Genomic DNA, 631 nt, shown 5'->3' on the forward strand with positions numbered 1-631 from the left:
ATGCACCCCAAGAGGACCAGGAAGCAGGCGGGCAACAGGGCGAAGGGGAGCGGAGATTCTGGCCTGGGGCTGGCGGACCCCCTGCAGGAGCAGAAGAATGAGAAGATTCGCCTCTTCATGTTGGACTTCATCCAGCAAAGTGAGTGTGACGAACCTGCACTTGCCTGGGGCCCTATAACATTTTCATACACTGGGCTCCAACTACAGATCATGGGGCCCCCATAGCAAACATGTGATGGGTCCCCTCCTGATGACCTCTAATCCGGAGATCCTAAAGACTCCTCTTGTGCATCGGATGTCGTCTCTACACTTTGTGGGTGATTCACATGTTCTATGTTTAATTTGCCTTAACCTGAGGCCCCCTTCCACCCTCGGGCCCTATAGCAGCTGGCTGGGATGCTATGGCTGTGGTTGTATGCTGCATTGTACAGAGCCCTTTGATTTGTTTTTATGCTTTTATTTTGGCCAATGGCAAGTGATATCTGCTGTGACCTCATTGGACGTCCTCTTCCTATTGAGAGAAAGCTGCACCAACAGATGTGAGTGTGCTCATCGAAGTTTATGGCCTTGTTCACACTAGCGCAGTTTGTCTGGTGTCTGCATGAAAATGACAGTCGCATTATACCGATGC

At 50.9% G+C, this 631-nt stretch overlaps 1 protein-coding gene across 1 annotated transcript in view; it reads left to right on the forward strand.

Annotated features, from left to right (window-relative positions):
* Window positions 1–631, forward strand: part of LOC108798273 (borealin-2-like) — a 7,144-nt gene continuing 6,513 nt past the window's right edge. The window contains exon 1 of the mRNA XM_018570004.1: window positions 1–139. Within this exon, the coding sequence (XP_018425506.1) occupies window positions 1–139 (139 nt within the window). The remainder of the gene's footprint in view (window positions 140–631) is intronic.

The sequence above is a fragment of the Nanorana parkeri genome, unplaced genomic scaffold (genome assembly GCF_000935625.1).
Source record: "Nanorana parkeri isolate BGI_ZX_2015 unplaced genomic scaffold, ASM93562v1 scaffold1441, whole genome shotgun sequence".
NCBI lineage: Eukaryota > Metazoa > Chordata > Amphibia > Anura > Dicroglossidae > Nanorana > Nanorana parkeri.